General features: G+C 37.4%; 1 protein-coding gene across 4 annotated transcripts in view; it reads right to left on the bottom strand.

Moving 5' to 3' along the window:
• Window positions 1–25,349, bottom strand: part of CADM2 (cell adhesion molecule 2) — a 697,459-nt gene that overhangs the window by 126,884 nt on the left and 545,226 nt on the right. For all 4 annotated transcript variants that reach the window (XM_069785395.1, XM_069785393.1, XM_069785392.1 and 1 more), the window contains 2 exons: window positions 8,043–8,195; window positions 5,448–5,585 (listed from right to left, as the gene is read on the bottom strand). In XM_069785395.1, coding sequence (XP_069641496.1) covers window positions 5,448–5,585; window positions 8,043–8,195 — 291 coding nt within the window. The remainder of the gene's footprint in view (window positions 1–5,447; window positions 5,586–8,042; window positions 8,196–25,349) is intronic.

The raw sequence follows: 25,349 nt of genomic DNA, 5'->3' as shown, positions 1-25,349 counted from the left end.
TTATATGATTTCCATTTTTCCGTAAGAAATAATTATTTCTTGCATACAAGCATTTTATGCCTGTTGGTTGCTAAGCTTTAAGAGATTTCAATTTCTGCCATGGTGACTATTAGTATTTAGGGAACAGGAGGTGACACAAATATTGACCAGAACTAAAGCAAAGTTATTATAATCAAACAACAAATGTCTTCACTAATATTTAAAGCAAACACATGAGATTTTGTTCCCAGAATTAGGTTTCCAAATTTAATAATAAGCACCTCCATAGATAGCCTTCTGCTTTATAAGTAGCTTTATAACACATCCCTTTGCTTACTGACTTCAAGTGGAGGACAGACAGCTCCTGAAAACATCAACAAGTTTAATTTCAGTAAGAGGTTGTGGATGCTTAATCCTTTAGAAAAACAAAAGCAGTTAATTTCCTAAACGGATGTTTAGAAGCCTTTCGCTGGACATCTATTGTTTGGAAGAGTTCAACTCTTAGAGGTAATTACATCTGTAAAAAGGATGGTGATACTATTCTCTAAACTGTTGACATCCTCATCAACAGAAATACTTAGCTTGTCCACTTTTATCAGCTGTATCTTCTTAGATGTTTATTCATAGCAAAATGAAGGTGTGATTGCAATATATGCTAACTGAATGTAAGCCCACCGGGATGTAAGAGCAGTGGAGATCAGGTACTAGGTATGTTACCGTATGCTAGTATTCAGAATGTTTACCCAGGGTTTTTACAGAATTTTTAAACATGTCTACTGTAGTCCATTATTTTATTTATTTTCTTGCTACTCCTCTCTCTCCTAAATACCCCCTTATCTATTACAGAGGCACTTTCTCTGGAAATCACTATAATGAAACAGGTTGGGGGGTGACTAGATAGAAAGTAGCTTTATAGAAGAGGAACTGGGGGTCTTGAGGACAGGTTGAACGTTAGTCAAGTGTGCCTTTACAGGGTTGAAAGCTAAAAAATGACTGTCCTGTGTTAATAATAGCATATCCAGCAAGTCAAGGGAAGTGATTCTTCTCTATTCAGCACTTGCATGGCTGTATTTAGAGTACCAGGCCCAGTTTGGGGCTTTCTGGTACAAGAAAGATGTCGACAAACCCGAGCAGGTTCAGCCGGAAGCCATAGAGGTGGTCAGTGGAGGGAGCATACTTTGTACAAGGTCAGCTTAAGATAGTTGGGTTTGTTCAACCTCAGGAAGAGAAGACTACAATCAGATCAAACTGCTGCCTTCAAGTACCTAATGCATGGTCATAGAGAAGAAAAAGCCAGAGTCCTCTCAGAGTTGTACAGCAAAAGTTGAAGGGCAATGAACACAAGTTACACCAAGGCAACTTCTGATTATGTGTCACGAAATACATACTGTCCTGGTTTCAGCTGGGATAGAGTTAACTGTCTTCCTAGTAGCTGGTACAGTGCTATGTTTGGAGTTCAGTATGTGAAGAATGTTGATAACACTGATGTTTTCAGTGGTTGCTCAGTAGTGTTTAGACTATAGTCAAGGATTTTTCAGCTCCTCATGCCCAGCCAGGGCACCTGACCCAAACTGGACAACAGGGTATTCCATACCATGTGACATCACATCTAGTTTAGGAACTGGGAAGGGGGGGGCAGGGAATCGCCGCTCGGGGACTGGCTGGGTGTCGGTCGGCGGGTGGTGAGCAATTGCCCTGCGCATCATTTGTACATTCCAATCCTTTTATTACTACTGTTGGCATTTTATTAGTGTTATCATTATCATTATTAGTTTCTTCTTTTCTGTTCTATTAAACTGTTCTTATCTCAACCCACGAGTTTTACTTCTTTTCCCGATTTTCTCCCCCATCCCACTGGATGGGGGGGAGTGAGTGAGCGGCTGCGTGGTGCTTAGTTGCTGGCTGGGGTTAAACCATGACACTACATATAAGGAAAATTCTCAATAATAAGGGCTTTCAAATACTGAAACATCTAGCCCAGACAGACTATGGAATCTCTGTCCTTGGAGATTTTTCAAAATTGAATTGGAGAAGACCTTTAGCAACCTGATCTAACCTTTGAACAGAGGCTGGGCCATGTGAAATCTAAGGGTCAAATATGGGCCCACCTCTATGACTCTGCCAGTTAGGTGCACATACAGGTATGCTTGTATTAACTAATACTACTTTATATCTCATAAGTGTAGATGTTTGATAGTGAAAATAATAAATAGAAATGATAGAATATCTATCATTCATTGTTCATTGCTGTTTAGTCTGGAGAAAAGGAGGCTGAGGGGAGACCTTAACACTTTCTACAAGTACCTGAAAGGAGGTTGTAGTGAGGTGGGCGCTGGTCTCTTTTATCAAGTAACTAGTGATAGGACGAGAGGAAATGGCCTCAAGTTGTGGCAGGGGTGGTTTAGATTGGATATTAGGAAAAATTTCTTTACTGAAAGGGTTGTCAGGCATTGGAACAGGCTGCCCAGGGAAGTGGTTGAATCCCTGGAGGTATTCAAAAAGCGCATAGACAAGGCACTTCAGGATATGGTTTAGTGGGCATAGCTGATGGTTAGACTCGATGATCTTGAAGGTTTTTTCCAACCTAAATGATTCTATGATTCTATGATTTATCAAAGCACATACTTGTAACATCTATGTAGAAGCATCCATCTTTTTAAAAGACAGTTCTGTTTTTACAAGTCAAATAAAATTTTTGTTTACATTTAAAATCGAGTTCTGAAATGAAATGGCCTTGTTGTCTAAAAAACTGTCATCTTCATTATAGAGGCTAACCAAGACAAAATGTTCAGTGCCTCTCTGAAATCTTTGTGCGTACTAAAAATATATAAACAAATTCAAAATGTCTTAATCTGTTGCAACAAAACAAACTGGTATTATTTTATTTATTTTTGAAGCCAAATTTTTCTAGGCAAAAAAAAAAAAAAAAATCCATTTAAAAAAATATTCCTGAAACTAAAAATAATTTTTTACATCATATTGTTGAAAGAGTATGTAACAAATTTTGTTGAAAAAATAAGTGATTTTTTTTTTTAAATTATGTATTTAGCTTCTCTGATATTTTTGCTTTTAATAATTTTCCAGAAACATCATCAAAATGCTAAACTGCAGCTGGCTTTGTTAATTTGGTGCATATATAAGAGACAGAACACTAAAGTGAAAGGTATGGTACTCAGTGCTTCACATTCAGTGTCTCTCATGACTAACACTTACTCTATCAAACAGTATTCCTTCACCAGATGATGATTCCTTTTTTGAGTAATAGCAATGGAGCTACAATTTTAGAATGGCTTTTTCCCCTTTGGTGCAACTCTGAACTCAATGCATCATTTATATTCTTTTGCACCATGTCTAACACACTGTAACACAATTGGATTTACTGGTGCTAGACAGATGAACTCCTAACCTTTAATGTCAGCTGCATTAGCATATAATTTCATATCTATTTTCTCAGATTTATCATTTCACCTTTTACAGTGCACAAAGCTAATGTAACTTCTGCTGATGCCATTTTATTTCTAACCTTTGAGAAATGGCAATGTGCTCTTCAGAAGACCCAGAAAACTAAACTGAAATGAATGTGCTCAGCACTTTCCTCTCTTTTTTTTTTTCTTTACTGTTCTTTCTCACACATCTTCTTTGGTCCTTCCCCACCTTCTTTTTAAAAAAAAAATCCCTTTTAGGAACTGTGGAGAAGAGCAAATTAGTTAAAGAGTCAAATCATCAGATTGCTTGCTTGGCTTCAATTACATATCAGCTGAAAGAAAGGCAAAGTTATTACATCAGATTTTAAAATATAATTTTTAAAATAACACCTTTTCAGATTAGTTGCCTTGCTGTTACACCAACTGTATCAGCGGTTCTCTTCAAGTATTGACATTGCTTAGACTGATTTTCAATCTTTACATGTCTTGAATATCTATGTTCATTCTGTCATCTTTTCTGGATGACAGAATCTATGCTGTGCCATGTGTGTTAGCTCTGCTGTTAAATTCTTCTTTTTAATTATGTTTGATGAGGTGCTGCTTCACTTTCAGCAATTTCCTCAAATTTCCCAGTGGCTGGAAAGAACGATTCTGTTTCCTCGTTTTCTAACCCTGTTACAAGTGCTCAAACACATATCAAATGATTCCAGCCTAAAAATCCCATCTTCTTCAACACTATTCTGATTTTCTTCAGAAATCTAAAGATGCTTCTAGAATGGACTGGGTTCCTTGGACAATCAACTGCAATCTCCTTTATTTACCAATTTTATATCACAGCTCTGGTTGTGTACATTGAACGGTGGTAGAGAATAGTAAAGGAAGATTAATGGATTCTGTAATTAATGCTGTAACTTTGCTTGAGGCAGTTCACTGAGCTAACAAAATCCACAATGTCAGACAAATATGAGACAAAGCAGCAAAAGTTGGTTTTTTTTTTTAAAAAGCTACACGGAAAAGGTGGATTTTGAATCATTTCTTGATCTGGTCTTACAGCAGAATGAATACAGGTGACATGAATAAATACAAATACCTTATCCTTTTTATTCATCTACTCTATAATGGGCACCTCAGTTGGCTGTGGTAGATGTGACTACGTCTTCTCTTATAGGAAGCTCTGTCCACCCATTCACCAAAAAGGATTTTAAACTACCCCAACACTTATGAGAATATGGCCTAGAAAACTGAGTTTTAAGAACATACGAAGTGAAAGAGAAGGCAGGAAAGAAATAAATAGCTTTTATATGCAGGTCTTTCCTATCTCACTGTACCCTCAAAGGCAAATCCTTGCTTTCAGCTTCGGTTTCAGTCACCCAATGACTTTTCAGTTACAGCAGACTTTGTCCAACTCCCCCCAGTTCCTCTTGAAGTTCTCCTCATCCCCTTTAAGGTCTGCCTTCTCCCTGCACCTCACCACACTCTCAGCATCCTTGCCCCAGCTGCAGGTTCCCAGTTTCCCAACTGAGATTCCCTGAATTGCTACACCTTGACTTTTCCTCACCAAAGCAGGCTCTGTAGCTCCCCAATGGGAAGTGCAATCTCCTGTCTCCTCCAGACGGTTCTGCCTCACCCGGTCACTTTACTTAGAGGAGTGTAACATGAAACTGGCCATTGACCAAATCAGATATATGTCATCTTAGAAAGGCAAAAAGAAATGAAAAGGTAAAATATCTGGGGTGAGTGGTATGGCTGTGATAACAACAATCCATAAAATGTTTCTCTATGAAGTATCACAGTTGAGTTTATTATGCTGAACAGAGTTCAGAACAATTCAAAACATCACTTTTTACGATTTGAAGAAAAAATAAAAAGATGGCTATATGACCACTCCAGTAATTTACAATCAATTCCTTATATACGTACTATCACTGATTCATTTAACAATTAAATATGAGAAACTTTTCAAACATTAATTAAAAAATATAATTCTAAATAATGTACAGTTTTGACAATTGGACCAAATTACATCAAAGTCCTTTTAAATACCTTTAACTTCTTTGTCGTTCTTGAACCATCTGATATCGGCTGCTGGTTTACTACCAGATGTCTTGCAAGTTAGCTGCATCCTCTCTCCCTCCATAACTGGTGAGGTAAATCCAGTAATTTGTGGCTTCTCAGGAACACCTAACAGGCAAACAAGCAAAATATCTCTGATACTGTCAGCTGCTGCTGCCATTAATATATGACCAGCTTAAAGTTCACTTCTTCATCTGCTCTAAATTCTGGAAACAGAATAATTAGTTCCTTGCCTTGTCAGTGAATCTTGTTTCCTATTGCAAATAAACTGTCAATCTGAACAGTAGTTGATTATAAAGAATTAAAGAAAACAGAAATTATCTAGTTTTCTAAGGGAAACAGATGTATTTTAAAAACTATCCTATCTATGTATATTCTTCATGCAGGTCTAGTCTGACTTGGTATTATAAGGTTTAAACTGGTCTGCACAGCAAGCAGGATGACAAAGTATATAAGCACAGCTGTGAAAATAAAATGTAACTGGCAACAAAAACCCGAACTGATCTAAGTTCAGAACAGATGCTTTAAGCATGAATTATGAAGATTTTAATACAAAATCCAGGGAAAAGGCAGGATGAAAATACATACAGGAGTTACTTTATCTTCAGAGAACACATAACCAAAAAAACAAGAGGTACAATCACAATTCCATTGGCTATGGAGAATTCTTCAGCTGAATCCAAGTTCTTTGGAGGAGATCATGACATACTATACACCTAATATTAAATTTGCAAATAGCTGTTTTTCAATGAACCATGGAAGATTTAAAAAAAAAATTATGAAGATAATTGGGAAAAATTTGATCACTATGTGTATAAATCCATTTGACTTCTGAAAACCCAAGAATCACTTATTTTAAAGTGATAATGATGACCGTAATTTAAAAATCTCTCAAAATGTCATTGTTATAATCTGCACCTGCAGCGCTTTGACACATTTGTATTTCTGGTTAGATAAAGGGATCAGTCACAGTAATTGATCCTGTGCCCTGTATTTCACAATTTGGTTTGTTTACATCTCTTTTCCAAAATGACAGATTATGTACATAAAAAGCAAGCAGCAGTACCTATTGTATAGTACATTTCTGTAATAAATCTACTTCTTTCTTTCAGGACAGAAAATGGTATCTACTATAATACCTTGACACTTAAATCTTCTAATCTGTAACAGAGCAGTCAATAAAGAGATTATTAGTCATAAAAGGATAGTGTATCTGATTAAAAGATGTAATACTTTCAATGGAAAATATCCCCTTCTCATATAGAAAGTGTTCCAAGAGTTTAAAATGTTACTTTGAAATGGAAAATTACAAATAAAAAATGAAAAAAGACAGGCATCTTAAACCTTGCAGCTTTCTTTCTTGGAAGGTAAGTAGCTGATGTTGGGAAAATTTCATGAAGCCCTCCCCCAAAATGAAGGTAAAACTAAAAGGACTGTGAAAGGTCAAGTTACTTTGGTTAATAAATGTTGGCTAAATGTTTTTTTGCCTTTGTAACACCTTTCCGTGCCTTTCTGCCATCTAAAAGGTTGAACTGGTCCACTCATCTATTGTTTAGATCATGAGATGCCTCTCTACAGCAAAGAAGATTAACCATAGGCAGTTGTTATTCCAGAATATTCTGTTTTGAGTGGGTATTTTTTGTTTTTAATGGCAAACTTGTGAAGATTTTTGTAAAATAGTCCCACAGGGACTAAAAGGGAGACGTATTTCACATCCTATGCACAAAACCAATTCCCCGACCGGATTAATGTGAATATTACTGGCAGAGAGAACTTCTTACATTAGTGCTACTACATTCAACTGTCTGCCTGTCTACATAGAAAAATAAAACAAAAAGAAAAAAAGAGTCAAGTTCAGGGACAGAAAAAGGAGAAAAGAATAAAAATCAATCTCTAAAATCATATAACCTCTTAGGTACACAGGTGTGTTTCAATGAACTATAGCAATTTCAGCTGATTGGGCTACTGACATTCATAGAATCATATAAAGCTTCGAGCGGAAACTTTATTTCCTGGGCATCTCTCGAAATCTATTGCTTTTCTATGTGTATCTATAACCTTTGGGGAAAACAGCAGAGCATTTAGAGGATAAAGCATAAAAGAAGCAGCAAACCCAGTGAAAATATGCACTTCGTAGACAAAAAAAGAAAGCAGAATGAGCCAAGAAAATGCACAGCTAAGGAAAAACGATAAAGCTCTAAAGCCCGTTTTGATTTCATGCTTTCTGATTTTCTCCCCTTTGCCCTACACAATACATTGTTAGGAGATGAACACATGCACTTTCTTCACACTTCTGGTGCTTGGGATGTAGAGGTTATGTCCATTTTATGGAGCACTCATACCGTGGTATTTGTGTGCTCTCTAATTCATTATCCTGCCATAGCGCAAATAGTAAGAGGTATGTTATTTTTCAGCACACAACATGAAACAATAAACTTCAGGGAAACAAGATCAGACAGTTACATTTATCTTCTGCCAACTTTAGAAAAGTTCATTCTTATCATAATTTGCCAAAGCCTGAGAAACTTAACACTTGCTTCTTTATGCTCAGCTATTTATACTTACCGAGAACGGTAAGAAAAGCCTTGGAAGTTTTGACAGGCATAGTAAATAGAGAGCAGGTGTACTGCCCTTCATCCGACAGAGACACATCACTGACACTGATACTCAGTTCATGCCATGAAGCTCGGACCAGCTCAATTCTATTGTCCCTCAGAGCTGAAAAAAACCAAAAATTCATGTTATAAGGTAGGAAACAGCACAGGAACAAAGACTGGTACGTTATACAAGAGGCTTAATGAAGTAGCCTAGTGAAATCATGCCCTAGAATACAGGCATATGGACACAGTTGTCTTTATGCATAGTAGTTTGTTTCCTCTGTGGAATAAAGTAAAGAGTTCAGCAAGTTTCTGAATAGTGTACTGAGTGACTTGTAAAGTATATAAACCTAGAAACTAAGGGACTTTATTTACCTTTGATCTTCCTCTGAAAACACCAACACTGACTTTGATTTCTGCCCCCCAACAGTTTTGTTCAGTGCCTAAAATAACTCCCTCCTAAACCCATCTCTTTTTTCATGTATTTACAAATGTGGCTGAATATTGAGAATCCTGTTTTCATCTACTAACAAACTATATTTTCAACTAAGAAGTCGAGCATTGCATAGCTTGCCTACAGATTTTTCCCACATCCATTAATACTCATATTGAACTGGAATATCAGATTTCTTGAATGCTGTAAGGGTATTTCTTATGATGAATATATTGAAAGTTCCACTTCTACATGCATATATAATACATTTAAAGGTTTGAGGTAATTGAATATAGTGGTTTACTTTTTTGATTATGACTAAAAATTCGATCTTCTATCAGAAAATCCTTCCTAACAAAATTTTGTTTGCATGAAACCACTAAGGGAAGAGTAGCAGGTAGATCTACTTAAATTCAAGATGTCATATTAGCTAATGCTTTAAAATTTTAAATATATTAAAGCCTATGTTTAGATTAACCCACATTTTCTATTGAAAAACAGTCAAAACATCCCCAAACATTCCATTTCTCTGCAGTAAAGCCATTTCAGGATTGACATATATTAATCAAGTCTTTCTGCAGCATAGAAATACCGGTATCATAAGTAACTAAACACCATAATTCTCCTAAGCAAACAATAAAAAAGCCTCTGTAACTCAGAAGGTATTGCTGTATGCATCTATATTCAAATCTTTGACCTGACAGTATTTGAATCTTCAGTGAGTCTATTTTTATACTAAGCTTCTGAAAGTCAAAAGTAAAATCAGACTATTATAATTACTGGGAGAGCTATGCTTTGATTTGATTTGTGAGAAGAACCAAGGTGTTCAAGTCCCTAATGCTGTTCTCACTCACCTCTTTCTAAAATCCCCAAAGGCTCTTAGATTTGTTTCTCCTAACATCTATATCTTCCAATGATATAAAAAAAGCTTTACTGTGGTTCTTTTGCTACTAAATCTAGATGTTTCTGCCCCATTGCAAGGCTCTCCAAGTGCTGTCAATACAGGAAGATTTACACCAAAATAAGCAGCAAAATGAAGATTCAGCAAAAATGTCACTTGAATTTGTTGTCTTCTAAGGCTACCATTCAGGTTTCTTTACAGTGATCTCAAGCTGAATTTACTGGTCATTTCAGGGTAGGCCAGCTAAAGCTTGACTTATTCTCAGCAGGGTCTGATGACTGAAAGGTGACAGCTTAAGCAGACCTAACATACAAGCATGCCATGAACTGCTCCAAGGCACATCAAAGTGACTAAGTTTGTGTGTAATGGACACATTCCAAACATAACTGAGACATCTTCCGGCCAGCCACAGCAAGAAAGAAATAATTATGTAGTATATAATATAAAATTCATATAATGATGGAAAATAGGTGCAACATTAAAGCAAAGAAGCAAACAAAACAAAAGCCACAAAATGAAAAGCTATGCATATATCGATATGCTGACATAACAGGCAACAAAAACAAGCTCAAGAAAACAAAAAGTACATAGAAGCAAGCTTCTACCAACCCAGAATAGCAGGCAAAGCTGATGACTGTGGCTTTACTAGCCAAAAGTCCTCACAACAGTGAAGCTTTTGCTATCTTTCAGGAAGTGGATGGGGACTCAGAATTCACTTCTCAGCATTTCAATTCTAGTCAGATGCAAACTGAGCAGTTGTAAGAATGGTACTTTATTTCACATTGCTGACCTTTCAAACAAAATTATTTTCAAAATGACCCAGTGCTTCCAAATGGTTTGATTACCACCACACCCATATATATAATTTGGAGAATAGCATAGGAACTACAAAAAAACCCTCAGCACCCCATAATTTGAAAGTGATGATTTTTGCCTCCCCTTAATCAGAAAATATTTTAAAAATGCAGTATATAATCTTACATCATATTTTATTTTGTTATAATTTTCCTTTGCTACTGCTTCATGATAAAGATTTTTGTAGCTGTTGAAATATTTTCCTATAGACGGAGCAATGTGCAGAATTTCATGCACTAAAAGAACTGTAATGAATCCCACCAGAGCACAAATGGACTACAGATGATGCCAATAGCACACCATTTCGATCCTACTGGTAGACAAAAAACCTATTGAAATATAAGCCACCTGCATCAACTACATTCCTACTGCTCCTCTCCCTCATTTCCTCCCCTCCACACCTTTTTTACCCTTTGTGCAACATAGAAATCTCAGCTCAGTCAATTTTCTGGAAAACTGATAAAAACAACCACTGATCAAGAGCTGATATCAGATGTTCCATGTTTCAGCCTGGAGTGAATTTTTACTGAAAGAACAGAAAGAAAGAGTTCTGTAATGGAAATACCAACACAGAGCCTTTGCAGAAAGTGCTTCAAATAGCACCAACATAACACTCCTTTGCAGGAAAGCTGTTTGTCAGAAGCATTTTTATAAATGCTATGTCTAAATGCAATTAATTATGTGCGCCATCAATTTCAAACCTAAACATCTGCAAGCTTTCCTGTCTACACAGACTTGAGAGCAAACCAATGAAAAAACTCTACTGCTATTGCTTAGACAAGGCTAGCACTTACATGGAGTCTTTTTAGAATCTTATTTTCAAACTTTATTCCTACATCTATGTCTATATCTGATTCTGTTTGGAAAGACACCAATTCCTCTTAAGAAATTGATAGCTGTGATGGATGCCAGAACTGGTTTGTTTCCGTTTTCTGTGTTAGGTATATTTTGCTAAAAATGGTGAAGTTGGATCAGAGAAAAAGTGGCTGCCTAACTATCTAGTCCTGGCTCCCACACCCTGGGGCAGGGGGAACCCTCTGGGAGAGGGCGACTGCTCCCTTGGACGGCAAATGAACAGTTGGCAGCATTGGAGAAGCCAGGAGTACTTCTAGCCAGCTAGCAATCTCCAAGCATGGAGACTGAGTGGAGCAGCAGTCTTGCGCAGGGCACAGAGAGTAAACCCTTGCCAAGCCTGGTTGATGGAGCAAAGAAGCCCGTGGAGCCTGAACAGAAGCCAGCTACTGAAAGGTATCAACTGGCAAACAAATGCTTGAAGGAGAAGACAGTCCTCAAGGAGCTAGTGGATGGAAAGAAAATCTATTTATAATACTCTGTGTTTGATCTCTTTCAGCAGATCTGAGTTCTACTTGTTTAAAGAGTGATCTCATCTAGTTTATTATTCTCTATTTAAAGGACATGAGCTTCAAAAGCGTTCTGTAAGCTTTTTGATTGCTCTGTTTGAAGTGAGAATTGCCCCAAACAGGGCAATTTTACCACAACGTTCAAGCCAACTCGAGGCTCTAGCATAGGAGTTTAATAAAGTACAATAAATTAAAATACAAAATGTTCTCTCTTATTTAATTAACAGCTGAAAACAAAAAGTAGAACACATATGGGGACATTCTGCATGAATTTGGAGTTTGGTACACACTAATAAACAGATTTCCTTTACACTGAAATGTCCATGTATTGTTCAATACAAACAGCAGTAAATATTTCTAGCTCCCCACAAAAGTTAACAGGAAACACCAAGCTTTTTTTTTGAAGTGTCTCCTACTAAAATACAGCTGTGGTATTGTACTCAGGTGACAGTATTTATTCCTCCTCTTTTTAAGAAGGTTATACTAATAGTTCCATTTGCATTCCACAGATAGTTTCTGAATACTATTTATTACTTACATTGTGGTAGTGACTAGACAGCCCAGGTAAGCACAGAAAAAGTTTTGTCCTTAAAGACTCTACAAGCTCTGTCCTCACTTGACTTGTGTGGTTTCCTAGGCTCGCTCCTACCTCTGCCTGGTCTTTCAGAAACTTTTCTGGAAGCTCTTTCTTTTTTCCATTTCACTTCAGTAGAAGCCCAACAGAACTTTTTGGCCTTTTCCTGGGGATTTTCACTTACATTCCTGAATCTTTACCTTATCAATAGTTTGCACACCTACATTTCTGCATGATACAGAGAAGCTACAAAAAGGGTAAATAAGCAGAATATGTATTTGACCTCTGGGAAATACACCTATGCCAAAACATTAACAAAGAATACCACCACTGATGTCTCCTTCCTGGAGTCTTATGTTGCAAGCACTCCCAAAAAATATAAAATGCAACAAGAAATATAGTTGCATAGTAAATTCCAATATGCCCTAAGTACATCATTTCAGTTTTCTGTAATTCCCAGGCACATAAGGTGTAGTTAATTTGCAAGATGTGAAATAATTATGCATAAAATACTTGTTCCTAAGCAGACACACTTCATTTATTTTACTGGTCATTCTCTTTTTCTGTGGAAAAGATTTCCTTTCAGAATGTTTTCTGACACAGAAACAAGAAACCTTGATAATTTGCATAGTTTAGGTTATTATGAGTAAAAGATACGGTCATGTATTTCAGCTGTATTAATTAGCAATTGCTGAGACTGACAACCACTGCAATAAACCCGTCTCCTTGTTCACAATCACAAAAAGGTGTACTTTATTTTTTGCCAAAAATAATATAATGTTCCTATGTAGTCATGTAGTGAAATCTTGCAACAGCAATTATATCAAAGAGAGAAAAGAAACTTAAAAATTCACACCGTCATGGAAAAAAATAATGCACATTTCATACAGCGTGGAAAAGGCAGTTCAACCTGTTAGATGTAGTAGCCAAAGAGCAGCATCTCTAATCTTATTTCTCTAAAATGACTACATCTTACTAGTATTTTGAGTCATATATTTGAAGAATTGGGAAAAAACAAACAACAAAACCCCTATATCCTCCAGAGTAATTTGCAGATGCTTTGACAATATTAACTTGACATATGCTGCCATCCTGGGATTCACTCAACAAAATTTTCTTTCTTATGTTAGAGCTGTTCCCTCTGTCATGGGACTAACATAACCATTACTTGGAACCAGAAATATTTCTGATACTCCACAGGTAGTGCTAAAGTCCCAGAAATTTAATACTTATGAAACTGAAACAATCCCTCTGATTTTCAGATTCCAACTTTCTGAATGCAATACCATCATCAAATCTGAAAGAGATTTCAAGGAATTTATGTTGTGTTTCCAGATATACTTGGACATACTTGAGAAGGCCTTTTGCTTTGTTCCTAATGAATTCAATATAACAAGATGCCTATAGGGATGATCTACAGCACTCGCTTATAGCTGTGCCTCAAAATCTGTCAGGCCACGGACCACCACCACCACCAGGGAAAGAAAGAAAGAGACAGAAGGGGAGTAAATGGAAAAAAACCCAAACTATTATTGTATTCTGTGTTTTGTCTTCTAAGCCTTCATACTTCTTTTCAAAACATTTCAATTTCCTTTAAGAAAATCCGGTACTCATTAGTCTGTTGCTGTATTAACAGTTTGCCCATTTCCAACTGATAAGCAGTTGTTCTATTGATGCCTAACCTATCTAGTAGGTACCTGCATGGTATCTGAACTAATATTTTAAAACTTCTCAATTATTTGTATGTGGAAAGAAAATCCTTTTCCTTCCTCTTTCATTTCCATTCATACAGTTTGATTACTTTCATACAAGGAGGGATACAAGGCTAGTGTGGCAGTGTGGATATTTAGAAATCATATGTTTTCTACTTCTATTTCTGCATGTGGTGAGACCATTTTTACCTCTCACTGGAAATGAACTCCATAGCATCGTGCCTGTGAAACTATCACTTTTGCTCTTATTACTAGCTGGTCATGATTCCAACAGAGTCCAAAGGTCAGAAAGATAGATGATCTTTTATTCAGTCTACAATCATGACAGATTTCAGTACTGGGACAGAAACATTGAAATTGAGCCTACTTCAACAGGTAATGCTAATATAAAGGGAAAAGCACTTGGTAATACATTAGAAGTTTCTATGCAACCTATTAGATTGGCTGACATATGTACTGTTGGAGTCCTTTAAAGGTGACATAAATTCTAAGTAAAATTAGCAGAAATAACAAAAACTGAAGGTCACAATACTGTGGACAGATCTTTGGCTAATTGGCTGTGGAACAGTATTCTGGCTAATTTGCAGATACATGATGATTTTTCTCCCCATTAGGGAAGTCATTAGTAACACAGATGAGTTCAAACAGACATATCAAACAGCATCTTTCACAGTTTTGTGTCACTCAGATGCTGTGGATACTTCAACTTGACTGAATTTTCCAACCCATTCATGTACTTACTTAATCAACTCAGGGCATCAGTTTCGTAGAAGGTGCTAAGTAAGGTTTTTGAAATGGAAGAACAACATAACAATCCTTGCAGATTAGTTTTACTTTCATTTCAGTGCATTTCTATTTCTCTTTGAACCTTTCTAAAGTACTTGGTAATCAAAAGGAAGAAACAACGGGGTCAATAGGAATATACTTCCTCTACCTCTAATCATCTGGTCATCTTCTACTTTATGCTCTGGCTTGCAATCTAATAAGAAAAGACTAGATTGTTCTCAGCTGAGAAATACTGCTGAAATATTTGAATAGCTTATTTAGAAAGCAATGTTCAAGAGCAAGCTGCTTTCTCCTTTCTATATTTTTCAGATTTTTTGCACATTGGATAATGTTTGTCTTTTGAGAATCATAAGGATGACATTTATTGTCTTAGAAGGTCTGAGGGCTGTCTCACTTTCACATAAGAAATTTAAGTTTCATATCCTTCCCAAACATACGGGGTTTGAACTATGAAGACGCTTTATTGTTTTATTGTGTTGGAATAATGTTTAACTGTACATCCAAAAAATAAAACAAAAATCACATTAGTCAGGATGAAATGTTGTCTCACAAGGTCTGCTCATCTGGTTCCTTCTGCAATGGGGAATTACAAGATTTCCTATTATACTAATGGAACTGGACATGTGCCACAGCACAGTAGCCTAGAAAATCTTTAAAAATCATACTTCTCAAATATGCAGCTGCAAAAATTAAAATTGCAAAATGATCTGGCAAGGTTAGAGATGGACAGAATTCAAATTAATGAGATTCAATAGATAAAAGTAATTGGTAATCTTATATATCAAGTTGGAGACTGATCTTTTGAAAGCAGTAATGCAAGAAAGAAGCCCTGAGGATTTGTCGTGGTTTAACCCCAGCCAGCAACTAAGCACCATGCAGCTGCCCGCTCACTTCCCCCCCTCACCCAGTGGGAAGGGGGAGAGATTCAGAAAAAAAGTAAAACTCATGGGTTGAGATAAGAACAGTTTAACAGAACAGAAAAGAAGAAACTAATAATGATAGTAATAACAATAATAAAATTACAATAATATTAATAAAAGGACTGGAATATACAAAACAAGTGATACAGAATGCAACTGCTTACATCCACCAACCAACGCCCAGTTAGTTCTGAGCAGCGATCCCTCCCCGCCCAACTCCGCCCAGTTTATATACTGGGCATGACACCCAGTGTCGCATGGTATGGAATACCCCTTTGGCCAGTTTGGGTCAGGTGCCCTGGCTGTGTCCCCTCCCAGCTTCTTGTGCCCCTCCAGCCTTCTTGCTGGCTGGGCATGAGAAGCTGAAAAATACTTGACTTAGTCTAAACACTACTTAGCAACAACTGAAAACATCAGTGTGTTACCAACATTCTTCTCACCCTGAACCCAAAACATAACACTATACCAGCTACTAGAAAGAAAATTAACTCTATCCCAGCCAAAATCAGGACAGGATTACAGAGGAAATTATTTAACTATATGTTCAAATGCAGCACCACTCTAAAAAGATGAATCCTGCTCCGGGTTGTACTGATCCTGGCAATTATGGTAAAAGGAAAAATAATGCTACAATATTCCAAAACTGCATACATCATACTGTGTCATATGTTGTAGATTACAGATAGAAACAGGCTCTCAGTTGGGAAAGTAATTTCTGAAGGTCTGCCAATGGAATATTACTGCATAAGTAATGCTACAAAAATGAAAATAATACAATGGAGAGCTGTAATAACAGTCTGCACCAACCTAAGAAAATACTAATAGAAGGTAGAAAAAACATTTTTTTTTTCTATAATTTTGAGGGTAATACTGAAAACACAAACCAGTATGTTTCAGGTTAAATGAGAGTTCATTGTAAGTGAGAAGTATTAGATAGTGACGTTATTGAAGTAGAAAGGATAAATAAATACTAATCCTCTTGCAAATTAAAATAAGGGTACACAGATTTCCAAGTTTATTCTCCTGTGAAGACCACACCAGGCAATTTCTCCTCATGCTGCTGACGTTGATACTAATCATTGTGTTAACAGTACTTAAATGATTGCTGACCAAGGCAGTGTTAAGCTTGTTTAGGTATTAAAAACTATCTAGCCAAACAGCACAGAGCTCTACCAAGACAGCCTACGTATTTTGAAAAACATCAGATACAGTATACTCACTTTTTCCTTTTCAAGAGACTGCCCTTTACAGTCACTGCTGGTTACCCTCATGCACTGGCTTTAGTCAGCTTTAGATGCAAGGAATTCTAAACGGTAGGGAACACAGAACAACTTGGGCAAATTTTACACTCTTAGCACTGCTGGAAATCCAGTTTCTCCTCAAACCTGCCCATATGCAATATGTTCTACATATGTGTCTGCAGCTGACCATGTCTCAAGGAAGCTGCAGAACTGAATTATACCTGTATTTCTCTAACCTTGTAGATGGTGACATTACCCTTCTGCTCATTCACTATCTAAACTTAATGATCCCATCATACTGAAAATGTTTTTAGTGGCATGAATGAGTAATACTCATGGTCGAGTCACATTTACGGTATTGCTTTGTATTTTTTGGAAAGTCACAGCCTCCTAATTTCTAAAGAGTGCAGTCCTGTTCAAACATATTATCTCAGCAGAATCGGGAGAGACTTTCTCACTTATTAACGATCTAAGAGAGATCTCTCTTTAAATAAGAACAGCTATAAGATGCCCCTATTCTTTCTGCACTTCTTGATCATTCATGTAGATACATAGATTAACATCGTTCTTCCTGTAGCAGATAGCTACGTTGGCTAGACATGCAGTAGGAATACTCATTTGTCCTAGCTATATTAAGAAGTCAGACTCCTTAAACTCCTGCTGCAGTCAGTGGAGCAAGATAGCTTCCTCCAGAGGCCAATTAAGAACAGGTCATTGCCTTGAAATTATTACAGAACCTGAACAAAACAGCAAAGAAATCATCAATGATTGATGAGTGTATCTGCAGTCAATCTAGCAATTGATTCTAGTACCAATGTAGAGTCAAATACTAATGTATATGTCAATACTGAAGATATTAGTGGTGTTAGCGATGACTTGCAAATCTCACTATTGAGGAATTGAAATATAGAACAAAGTATCAAGAGAGATTTGAGATGAGTCTAGTGCAATTCCAGAAAGGATTGTCAGAAAGCTCTTTGGTGGTTTTAACATCTTTTATGATAGAGCCTTGTCGTGGTTTAAGCCCAGCTGGCAGAAAAGCGGCATGTGGTGTCTTGCTCAGTCCTCCCCGCCCTGCTGGGATAGGGAGGAGAATTGGAAGAAAAACACCCAACTCTCGTGGGTTGAGATGAGTTTAATAGGATAACACAAGGAGAGCAGAAATAATAATAAAAATAATACTAAGAAAAGAATATATAAAGTGAGTGATGCATAATGCAATTGCTCACCACCCCGAACCCAAGGCTCAGCCTGTTCCCAAGCTGCGATCCCTCTTCCCCCTGGCCAGCAGCCCCAGGTTATATACTGAGCATGATGTCATATGGTATCGAATATCCTCTTGGCTAGTTCAGGTCAGCTATCCTGGCTGTGCCCCCTCCCAGCTTCTTGTGAAAATTAACCCTATCCCAGCCTAACACAGGACAAGCCCTTTATAGTTTTATGATGTCCCTCATACAGCCTAGCAATCTGCCTCTGAACCACAAGTACACAGATGCTTCCTCTTTTGCGGGAGTTGTCTTAGTTTTCCAGATGCAGATGTGCTGTGAAGGAGACTATAATGAGAAATGATGATGGAAACAGATAATTAAGGGATTGAAGCATCTCTCATGCAATGAGAGGCTGAGACACTTGGGATTGTTTAGCATGAAGAAGAAGAAAATAATGAACTTAATCCAAATTCAGAAGAAGAATCTGGCAGCAGAACTTTCTAGACCTCTAATTTTCTGAGGAACCTGCTCTAACTGGACATAGTTGGAGAAGAAAGTTGGACTAGGTGACCTCCAGAGGTCCTTTCCAATGTGAAAAATTCTGTGATCTTGTGATTCTAGATGTTTTTGGGGTAAAGAATCTGCGTATCACAAAATTCAGGAACGTGACCAATCCTGAAACACCAACAAAAAAAACCTTGGTGGATATTCACAAAGATTAATCTTCTTTAGCTTTTCCTAAGTAATTTTCCCCCCTCATGAAGGCTTTGGATTTGAGTCCCTCAGAAGAGGTTGCCTGTCTCTCCCCTTCATAGTCAATGAAAAAAAAAAAAAAGAGCAACAGAAAAATTAGCTTTTCTAGGCTACACCTAGTTTGTGCAAATATGCTTCTTGTGCAGCTATATGCCAAGAATGTGGTGACTTCACGAGTGCATCAATACAACATCTGGACTCCAAGGGTGGTGGCCAGGCATATTCACCAAGTACTATGGAATATCATTTGGAAAAATAAAACAAATATTTGACATACAATGGCATGCTACGTACTGATAGCCGCACTGAATAAAAACTGTATGAATAAATGCATTATTTAACAAACAGTAGATACTGACAGGAACAGATGCATGGAGTCATGCTACCATTGGTAGCATTTATCCCCAACATTTGACATTTTCGGGGCCATTCACATACACCAGATATATTTCAGTATACCAGAAGAAACTTGTCCATGCTTAACATAAAAGTCTAGACAGAAAACAGCTGAATGCATCCTGGCTTTTTCATTTAAACATTTATTGCAGGCATTTTATTTTTTTTTTAAGAGTTGGGGAAAAATATTCTTCTGGTTGTTTCTTTCTGCAGTTCAAATTGTAGCAGTAGGTAAAGGATTGAAGACATTAACTTGAAAAGCAAATATATAGAGTAACTACCACTTACAGACGCATAGCTAGAGAATGCTACTTACCCTTCACACTTGTAACAGATGATTAATAATATTGGTTCTCATACTGCACTTTTCTTAACTGGTATAGTCTGAAGACTCACTAAGAAACCACTATAACTAATCTCTCATCAGTTTATTACTTTTGAAGGATAAATTTGTATATCATGATTGTCATACAAAAGGAAGTATTGAGTATTTAAAAATTGCAAGAAGTTGTTCCAGTGTTCACTGCTTTTTGTGGCTATTTTTAATAGACTGTAAATCACGTAAATATTGGAGATACAGTCTAAGAAGAATTTCTGAATTTACTGTGTACTACTGAATTGTATATAATGGATCAAGAGTGACTTCCAATTCTGCTTCACAAGCTGGCTGAGACATGGCACAAGCAAAGGAGGTATTTGGCCTTCAGGACAGTGAATGTTACTGTACTCTTTCTTGGGCTTGTCGACCAAGTGCCCATCAAAGGACATTAATTGCACATTTGGATGATAATATGTTCACAGCATCAGATGTAATAAAGAGGGCTGCAGTAACAATTTGCAACACTGGATACGTGAATGGTTTTGGTATCTAAGTTACAATATCCCATTTTTAATTATACTGTGTCCTTGATTCCTCCTTCTCTCTCCTCTCTTTACTTCAGAGTTGATTCATTTAACTCCTTTTTACCTAGCATTCAACTACTTTTTCCTCTTCTCCAGGCACATAAATTAAGACCTTTATTAAAAAAGTATTTAGAAAAATAAGCCTCTTTTCTATACACCTGAATCTCCTTTCCTATCTAACTCCGCTCCTGGTAGACTCAACAGTTCTGGAAAAATTCCAAATATCAAATCCACACAATGGCACACAATGACATTTTAACACTACCACTTTCAATAAAAGCAGCGTTTTTTCTTCTGTTTTCCATTTTGCTTGCAAACTCTGTTTGCCAAGTTTGATGCTTTCCTCAGATCCTCCTTTTGCCTTTCTTTAATCAGGGTGTTTCTAAATTCTTCGACCAAAACTTGCTAAATTAAATTTTATATTTAATTTCTTTCCCCTATAACAGCATTTAGTATACTCAAGATATGTTTATCGTCCAACAGACAATATTTATCCTGCCTCACTGATCCCATCCTTTCCTCATTTTTTATTCCTCTTACTCTTCAACTTCCTCCCTTCTTTTTCTTTGAAATCTTTCCTGACTGCACACATATGTGGGTGTTGCCAGTTCTTGGAATAAGCTGTCTTTGACTCCATGTGTTCCTCCATCTAGTCTCTTCATCTTTGCCCCATCAGTTTCTAATTGATAAAAAGAACCTGTTGGCATCCCTCTTTTCCCATTTTCTGTAAAATAATTTTTTTCCTCTGTGTGATAGATAATTTCTCTATGAGAATGAGGCCACTGAAAGAAATTAGAAAATAAGAATGGGCTAAACCAATTGCATATGAAATATACATCGGGAATACTGATTAGTAACTCTTTAAAAGGGAAGAATACATAAAATTAATTTATTTCTTTATATGTCCAAATATAAACTCCAAAGTACACTTTATCTTTTCTGTAACAGAAGTGCAAAAATGTAACAACTGCAAATTTAAATTACTTTACACTTATCAGCATCCTGAGCTGTATTAGGAAGAACATTGCCAGCAGGTCCAAGGAGGTGATCCTTCCCCTCTGCTCAGCACTGGCGAGGCCATACCTGAACTACTGTGTCCAGTTCTGGGCTTACCCAGTACAAGAGAGACAAGGACATACTGGAGTTAGTACAACAAAGGGCCACAAAGGCGATTAAGGGACTGGACTATCTATCATATAAGGAGAGTCTGAGAGCGCTGGGACTGTTCACCCTGGAGAAGAGAAGGCTTAGGAGGATCTTGTCAATGTTTATAAATACCTGATGACGGGAGTAGAGAAGATGGAGCCAGGCACTTCTCAGTAGTTCACACTGACAGGCCAAGAAGCAATGGGCATAAATTGAAATGCAGGAAATTCAACTTAAGCATAGAAAAAACTATTTTACTGTAAGGGTGGTCAGACACCTGCACAGGTTGCCCAGAGAGGTTGTAGAGTCTTCATCCTTGGAGATATTCAAAACCTGACTGGACAAGATCTGGGGCAACCTGCTTTGGCTGACCCACCTTCAGTAGGGTGGTTGGACTACACAATCTCCAGAGGCCCCTTCCAACCTCAGCTATTCTACGTTTCTCTGATTCATACAGCTTTTACCTGTATCGTAATACTACAGAAAAATAAAACAAACAAACAAAAGTTTTCAAGCATTCCTGTCCTCCTTTTTGGCTTTTAAATTGTTTTCTTATAATTAACAACTGATATCCCAAATAGTGCTCTGCTGAACTGTACTGAAGACAACTGTTTGAGGACTATCCATCCATAGAGATAAGTCTTACCTCATATTGTTAAAATGTTGACAGATTAATGTGATCTCATCTGGAAATGAGTGTTATTCTGAGTAGGTCCTCCCAGGAAAATGTCTTTTCCCAGAACAACAAAAAAATTAAAAAACCTTTAAAAAACCTGTGACTGCATCAGTGAAAATGTTTCCAGTCAGAACAACAGAAAGGGAGGAGCTGGAGAGAAAGAAGCCTGCCAGAAGTTTGTGGTGAGTACGTACGGACGAGCTCTTGCATGCTCCAGGATCATGTTCTAGGTGGTTCTGATCTGTTCCCAGATGCTTTTGCTGCTTGTAGGATACCACGAGCTTGAGCCCCCCAAGAAAACTTTTGCATCAACACTGAATTACATCATCATGGTGAGAAAGAATAATAACAAAACAGACTTTTGGAAGCTCTGGCAACTTAGATCTTCAGGGTTATTGAAAAGCCCAATAAATTCCCTCTGCACCTAGGGTTAATGTCCTCAATGAGAAAGGATGTTACTGCTAGCTAGAAATTTAAAATGTTTCCTCCTCAGACCAGCAATCCCATGGTGTTATCAGGATTCAGCTGGAGCCAAAGAAATCTATTTAAGAAAATCTCTAGTAGACAAAAAATGAGTTCTATAATCCAGTTATTAAAGGTGCATTCATGAAGCACCTGCAAATGCTGACTGACTGAATATTCTTTTGAACCCTCTGTGCTTGGTAGGCAAGAATCATACTGTTTTACTTTATTTCCAAGAGGTCCATTCTGAGAGCTGAAAAAAAATTCAAATCATACAGCACTTATTAACCCTCAATTAAAAATCTGAATTAAAAACCCCAAACAATAATTTTGTAGATAAATGTTCAGAGCTGATACTTTCTCTAGTGTTTCCTAAATGTGAAACTTTCTTTGCAGATTTAATTTTCTCTAGTTGAATCCTGGAAAGTATCACCAAACAGTGATAGATTAAAACAAAATAAAACAATCCTCCACCACCACCACCAAAAAAAAAAAAAAAGAAAAAGAAAAAAAAAAAGAATGATCAAACAGTTCTAGCACAGAAAACTACAATCCTATCCATTTCAGAATACCATCAGATTTCTCTTTACAGCTAGGTGGGGAAGGGTAATCAGAGCTATATGGATTAACACTAACTCAAAGGCACTGGAAAGTTCTGCAGGAGACCATAGGGAAACTCCTACTGTAAAATCTAGATCATGAGCTTTACACCAATAATTAGCAGAGTCTGCAACCAGGTTGATCTCCGGGCGACGAAGACAAAACAAAATCCTCATATGCAAATCTGTCTTCCTAAGTGTACCAGAACCCATAAACATTAAGTGGATTAAAGCCAAAAAGGGGCAAAAAAAGCCTTTGTCTCCTCAACGGTATTTTAGAGGAAAAAGTTCCTTGGAGACTGCTTAAATTCAGAGAAAGGGGAAGGAGGGGAAAAGACTGTGGAACTACTTGAGGATCTGGCCCCGGCGTGTCTATCTAGATCCAAGACAGACAGCTACAGATGAGCCTAGATGAAACATTACTGACTGCGACAGACAAAGTAGGATGGGAATGATGATTACACCGCTCTGCAAAGTGAATTGCAGTAGCCAAAGTGACATCCCGAATTATTCTATGAATGTAGTCGCTGATCATCCATTTTAAAATTAAAGATATATTGTTTCCTGTGAAAATGAAATCAAAGACTTGACTCTGATCTCCCCCATTATGGAACAAATCAGATACTGTACATCAAGTGTCATCTTGTAAGGTGATCTCTACTGGAATAAATTTGGCAGCTAAGACAGACATGTCAAAAAGCCACTACAACAATACCCAGGAAGCTCACTGGCACTCCGCACTGTTATTTGGTCTCCGATATTTCTGTCAATTTATTAAGGAACAGTACCTACCTCTAGTTGTGGGTGAACTTACCACACAAAACTATAGCAAACATCAGAAACATGAATCCCCATGCCTAAGGAAAACCTTTGGGCACCGCTGAAATCCTTCAGTTATGCAATGACAGTTACCTAGCTGAGTTGCTGATCTCAAGTCTCTCAGGATGTACAAATACCTAAGGGCAACTGCCTGAATTCTCCTGGGTCACTTAACTGCATGGGGGGGTAGGGGTTTGATACTGTCTGTGCATCAGGGCAATTCACAAACAAGGTGCTCCTCCGCTTATTTTACTCATGGGCTCACCCACTAGACATCTTCAAGAGTTATTTGCTAGACGTCCTCTTGCACAAGAGGTGCAGGCAAACTGTGGTTCTCTAAAACCTGCCTATTCACTGTCACCCCCAAAATTCTGGTTAGAGCACCCTGCTCAGAAGGGGCAAACCCCAGAATTTCCAATTCATTTGACCATCTGCATGCCATTGCCACTGGACTTTTGGGCATTTGCCATTCAAAGCCTCCTTTGAAACCGTCCTACTTTGTATGAACACACACTACACACATAAAAATATAAATACATATTAATTGAAGCAAAGACTTGAACATTATTTTCCCGTGTTTCCCACCCGCTAGCTCATCTTTTTTCTGCTTCCTACTGTGAATATTTGCAGTAGAATAGCTTCAGTAAGTGAAGGTGCGAGCAAAGCCCATTAAGAAAGTACAGTGGCCAGATCGTTAGGACATTCTCTGAGAATGTTGGTAGACCAAAGATCTTTTTACTGGTTTGTATTAGAGACTGTGGCAGTGTAAAAACTTGTCCCTTCCTTACCATCCCACTAGCAGTGACTACTTTAACTACCTGGCTACCAGCTAGACCAAGCAAACTCTTCTCTGTTCTTGCATTTGTGTCTTTGTTTCAGTGTGAGGAAGATCTGACCTGGTTTAAATGCCATCTTTTAGAGGGACATGGAGAATCCCAAGAAGCACTAAATACCTCCCTTTAAGCTGAAGTTGCCTGTCCAGATTCTGTTCTCCCTTTTTAGGATTTCCTAATGTTTAGCTTACATATCTTCTGCTTCAGCCTGCTGTCTTTAGAGAACCCCACTCTTAATTTCTCTTGCTTTTTCCAGACATTTCTCAGAGAGCTTGAACACGTAATTTGAGGCAGACATTTCCTCTAGGTACATGTGCCTTTTTGTGGAACCAGTCTATTGGTTCCCTAGTGAGGAAAAAACTGTAGTTCTCATTTAATGATCATGTGTTATGAAGTCACTAAAAAAAGCCAAGTGTTAACTTTTCAACCTCCCACCACACCTACCTGACTGTTTTCAAAAGCCAAACACCAGGTAAGATTCTCTTTTATTTCATCATCTAAGAAATGATATAATTAAAGTTAGGTACTAGGCACTAGTTATCAACGCACAGTGCCAAAGTTTATACAGATTCCACAAGACAGGTATAATAATGAACTTACCTAAACAAAGCTTTTCTTTAAACATCTCAAAGTTCTCATTACTTGTAACATTAATGCAATTGATGTTTGAATGTATGAGGGATGAAAAGTTCTGTAT

This window comes from Haliaeetus albicilla, chromosome 6, assembly GCF_947461875.1.
Source record: "Haliaeetus albicilla chromosome 6, bHalAlb1.1, whole genome shotgun sequence".
In the NCBI taxonomy this organism is placed as follows: Eukaryota; Metazoa; Chordata; class Aves; order Accipitriformes; family Accipitridae; genus Haliaeetus; species Haliaeetus albicilla.
Note: the sequence above shows the minus strand (reverse complement) of the source record. Positions and strands in the feature narration are given on the sequence as shown.